This window comes from Leiobunum rupestre, chromosome 6 (genome assembly GCF_980474605.1).
Source record: "Leiobunum rupestre chromosome 6, qqLeiRupe1.1.hap1, whole genome shotgun sequence".
NCBI lineage: Eukaryota > Metazoa > Arthropoda > Arachnida > Opiliones > Sclerosomatidae > Leiobunum > Leiobunum rupestre.
In genome coordinates this window covers 43,218,908-43,223,709 of record NC_143389.1, presented here as the reverse complement: position 1 = coordinate 43,223,709, position 4,802 = coordinate 43,218,908, and the positions used below count along the sequence as shown (strand labels likewise).

General features: G+C 39.2%; 1 protein-coding gene across 1 annotated transcript; it reads left to right on the top strand.

Annotated features, from left to right (window-relative positions):
* The first annotated feature begins 2,550 nt into the window (after positions 1–2,550).
* On the top strand, positions 2,551–4,587 carry LOC149941077 (T-cell immunomodulatory protein). Its single transcript, XM_090177703.1, has one exon. The coding sequence runs from the start codon at positions 2,676–2,678 to the stop codon at positions 4,452–4,454; it is 1,779 nt and encodes a 592-aa protein (XP_090033829.1). The 5' UTR covers positions 2,551–2,675; the 3' UTR covers positions 4,455–4,587.
* Positions 4,588–4,802: the final 215 nt, after the last annotated feature.

The following is a 4,802-nucleotide window of genomic DNA, read 5'->3' as shown; positions in this document are numbered from 1 at the left end:
CGGAAGTTAAAATGAGAAACGAAGAATATCGTCGCCGCCAGTGCTAAAATATTTTACGTCTCATCGTTATGGAGCAAATTAAAAATACACGCTCGGTAAATTTAGTTGTATGATTAAACGTGATCCAACATCGCTCCAAAAGGTGATTATATCTCGCTTCATAGATAATGTTTTTAACCGGCCGGAGAACAATAACTAGCTTTATGCAAAGAGAGGAATCTAGGTCGACAATTTGACATTAAGCACGCCGAATTTGAACGTGAACGCGTAGAGCGGTTCCCCGAGGCACTCGGAAGTATTTTGTTAAAGGGGAAAATTTCGCCTCCGAGTACTGATAGATTTTTTGCATTACCCTCTTTTCCGCGGAAGGGGTGAAGCTCGTTCAGACATTTCCTTTCGCCGACGACTTTCCCCACCCCCTCCTCTGCGAAAAGGCCAATTGCGTTGCCCTTTAAGCCTGGTTTTCAATAGAGCTAAAACGCTGTAATGGTGATCGTCAACGCAAAAAAATATTAGACTTAATGCTTGGTTTCCACTAGCGCGCGTAACGGCGCGTCTTTCAACTTTGGGATGTACAAACGTTTTTACGGGCGTAAAGAAAAATGCAGTATATCGCGAGTCATATATCAGACTTCAAAAAAGGGGGTGTCCTGGTGTCATTGACACTGAAAACCAATCACGGGACACTCAAATAAAATCAACTGATTTACCGTTTATAGATAATTTCCAAATATATATTTGCTTTTTCTACCGTTTACCAACTCTTTCTCACATGAATACCATCCCTACGTGTAATTTAAAGTCAAAGTTGGCTGACTTTTCGGGGTGAAACCAAGCCCATGACGCGTCGTTACGAGCGCTAGTGGAAACCAAGTTAATGACGCGTCGTTACGAGCGCTAGTGGATACCAAGTAAGTGACGCGTCGTTACGAGCGCTAGTGGAAACCAAGTCAATGACGCGTCGTTACGAGCGCTAGTGGAAACCAAGTCAATGACACGTCGTTACGAGCGCTAGTGGAAACCAAGTAAGTGACGCGTCGTTACGGGTGCTAGTGGAAACCCAGCTTACTAGGTCACTCAATTTTCAGACGTACAAACGTTTTGACACCCGTAAAGCAAAATGTTAGTGGCAACTAAGCATTATGCTCACCGCCGCGGGTTTTCGGTCCAAGATAAAACCAGTCAAGTGCCTAAGCATAGGACGCCCCAAGCGAGACAAACCAATTATTAATCAACATCAATATCAAGGCTAAAAATGCTTAATCCGATGAACTAACAACTTCTAAGTCGATCTCGGGCTATAACAGGTGATTGGGGCTATCCGCCCAGGGAAATTTGGAAATCTCAAACAGAACGTAAGCAATAAAAGGATAATAAATTTCGTGTCATAAACAACCAAACAAAACTTTGGCTTATTCGAGAAATGTCTCGGTCGTAATACAGCTTCAACCCGGAAACGACTGGCGATATCCCCCCCCCCCGGCTTCGTTTCCGGGCGTGTAATTAGGGGTCGGCCAAAACAAAGGGAGAAGAGTGACGAAGTCAAAGCGAGCGTCACTCGACCGTCCTCTCCTAATAAATTAACGAACGCTGCCCGGATTGAGTTTCCTTACGCGGCGTAAACTACGAGAACAGTTATATCGTAGTGTCCGCAGGGACGATCCTTGCTCTATAAATTTTAACAGCCACGTGTCGGGATGGGGATGAAGAGAGAGGAGAGAAAGTGTGTGCGGAAAAGAGAGGAAACGCGATAAGCGCTCCATTAGCGAGATCGCTCCCTAATAATCCTCCGCCGCCTGATTAGATTAAGTGGCATTAGTTCGTTTAGGCTAATTACTTCCTCCCTTTTCACTAAGCCCTCCCCACTCGAGTGAAATAAGGGAATCTTATTAATAAAATTCGCATTGGGAGACTCGTCCCAAACACTTGTTATCATCCCCTTTCAGTCCCCAAGAAATTTGACTTTTTAGCAGATTTTCGGTGCTCGTAACACCTCCGCTTTTATCACCGGTTTCCGTAGCTAGGATCCAGGGGCATTGATTCAGACTCTGATAGCCGAAAAAAGAAAGTTCACTCACCCCACTCACGGTTTCTGCAACGGCTCTCGTCCCATTGTGTTTGTTGAGGATTTGTAACTTGTTAACAGGAAGAACGCACCTGCCAGACGATGACAAAAATGTTGAAGCTGTTTCCCATTCTTAGCTTCCCTGTCATTCTCGGTTTTCCCTTCAAAATAAACATTTTTTTCTGTTAGTTAATCTCAAAAACTAGACGAATGGATAAGACAGCCAATGAGTTTGAAAATCGACGAGAATAACTTTAAGAAACATTTATCAATTTAATAATCCCATAAGAAAAGTATATTATAAATTTTGTAGTTTTTACTTAATACTTTATCGTTAAATTAAATAACCCATTATCTACTTTTTCCTGTAAACACGCATTAAAAATAAGTCTATTGTTCGTTGTCAAAATGGGACGCAAAATAACGTTGATGGGGAGCTAGCGACATCTGCTGGTTTTGACTTCTAAATTTTGGTTATTGGGCAATCCCCATGACGCTAACGAGTTTTGTTTTTGTCAGGCGAAATTTAGAAGCACGGTAATGTGATTGCGAGCGGTTAGTTGTTAAATCGATCCATACTAAATCTCATTATTTTAATTTATCACAAATCATGATGTTGAGGCTCAACAGTAAAAATTTCATTTGGTTTTTTATAAGTGCTTTTACCGTAAGTAATTCTATCCATTTTACTGATGTTACAAAAGAGGTTTTTGGAAGTGAGCAAACAGGTTTACTCGCTGCTTTTGGTGATTTCAACTCTGACAAATTAACTGACGTGTTCTCTATCAAAGATGACGGGAGAACCCTAGAAATATTAATTGGACATTCCACTAATCCACTTCTTCAAAATGCTAAACTTTCATGTGAACTAAGTCCCGAAGAAAAGCTTACGAGCGTCATGCCTGGAGATTTCAATGGCGATTCTATGATGGATATTTTGGTTACTGTTGAAAACCAGGGTGGAGAACGAAAGAATCAAGTTCGCGTTTTTTGGGGTAGTCTTAACAACATCAGTTGTTCGCAAGTGACTTTATTTACAGTTCGTAGTCAACCACTCTTAATTGATTCAAATGGTGATATGATTCCTGATATATTCACGGAGGTTGAAAATGGGACCAAGTATTTTTGGGTCGCTCAAGAGAATGGCACCTTCATACCACAACCCTTTGCAAAACAAGATGATAATGATAAATTTAAATATCCTCATTCAAATGCTTTTCTAGATCTAGATTTTGATAGTGTGCCTGACTTGTTGATTACGGGAGAAAAGAAAATTGAATATTATGTAAAAGATCATGCGGAAAAATATGTAAAACGAGAGGAATATGATTATATTTCTGGCTATAAAATCAATGGTCAGTCCCTTTTCTTAGACATTGATGGAAATGGACAATTGGAACACATTATACCAGTTTGCAAAGACCAAGAGTGTCAAAGCTGCTCCATCATTGCCAGATCCCTCAACAGCACAGAATGGGAAATTTTAATCGATGATTTCAAGTATGAAAAAGATCAGTGGTGTTTCAAGAGAGAATCTAAAGAATTTGGATCAATTTTACTTCCTATGGCAATAAGGGGTGCTGATTTGAATATGGATGGTACTCCTGATTTCATAGCGGTATTAGAAAGTAAATCTGGAAAGTCTAAAGGGAAAAGCCAAGCAGTGGTCATAATCAATAACGAATGTTCTTCATGTCCATTCGGAAGAAAACTGGAAATATTGTGGAATATCGTAAATGAGGACAACGTAATTCTGGCAGCCGCTTATGATTTATACGAAGACGGAATTATGGATGTTCTTTTAACCATAAAGGATGGAAAAGATTATAAACTCAAGGCTCTTCAAAATAAATTTACAACTGACGCTTATTTCTTGAAAGTTTTAGTAGTTGGTGGGCTATGTTATGATAATTGTCCTAAAAATCATATTCCTTATGGCACAAATCAACCAGGGCCATTTGTCATGTACAAAACCTTGGGTCCCAAAGGACATCCTCGAATAGGTTCTGCGGCTCAGTTGGCCCAGTCTGCTCACTTTCCTTTACAACTACCATACACAGTTTTTGGACTCGGACAAACACCTAATTTTGTCGATGAGTTAGAAGTTATAGTCCCTGGCAGTGATAAGGTGGTTCGTAAAAGACAATTGACCCAAATTATACCAAATTCTCAAATAGTAATTATACCATACCCACCTGATAAGCCCAGATATTGGACTGCAAAACTCTTTGTCACTCCCAGTCATCTAGTCCTTATGACCTTCGCAGCTTTAATTGGAACGTGCACTTTCATTTGTCTCATCATTGGCATTCTTCACTGGAAAGAAAGGCGGCAAGACAAAAAAGAAAGATTATTAGAAGCTCACAGATTTCACTTTGACGCAATGTAATAGAACTTACTTATTTTATTACTGTAATTTATATGAGAATGCTGTAATATAATATATATTGATTTGTATAAAAGGCTTAAATATTGTATATCAAGATCTCCTTAATAAATATGTGATATACTGATTTAATTTATATGGCACGTTTATTACTGTTACTTTTTATTTTACAAGAAACTTAGGGCGATTATATTCCAGTCGCTTAAATTAAAAAGAGGGGTAGTATACATTCAAACAAAAGTCAGATTTATATCAATTGAAGTATTAATCGACAGATTTACATTTAAATGTTTGAAATATCTAGGCTCTCAAAAGTCAGGATTTTTAAGTAAGGATTCAGAACAAAGGCAC

Coding starts and splice junctions, on each gene's coding strand:
- LOC149941077 (XM_090177703.1), top strand. CDS start 2,676: ATGATGTTGAGGCTCAACAGTAAAAATTTCATTTGGTTTTTTATAAGT.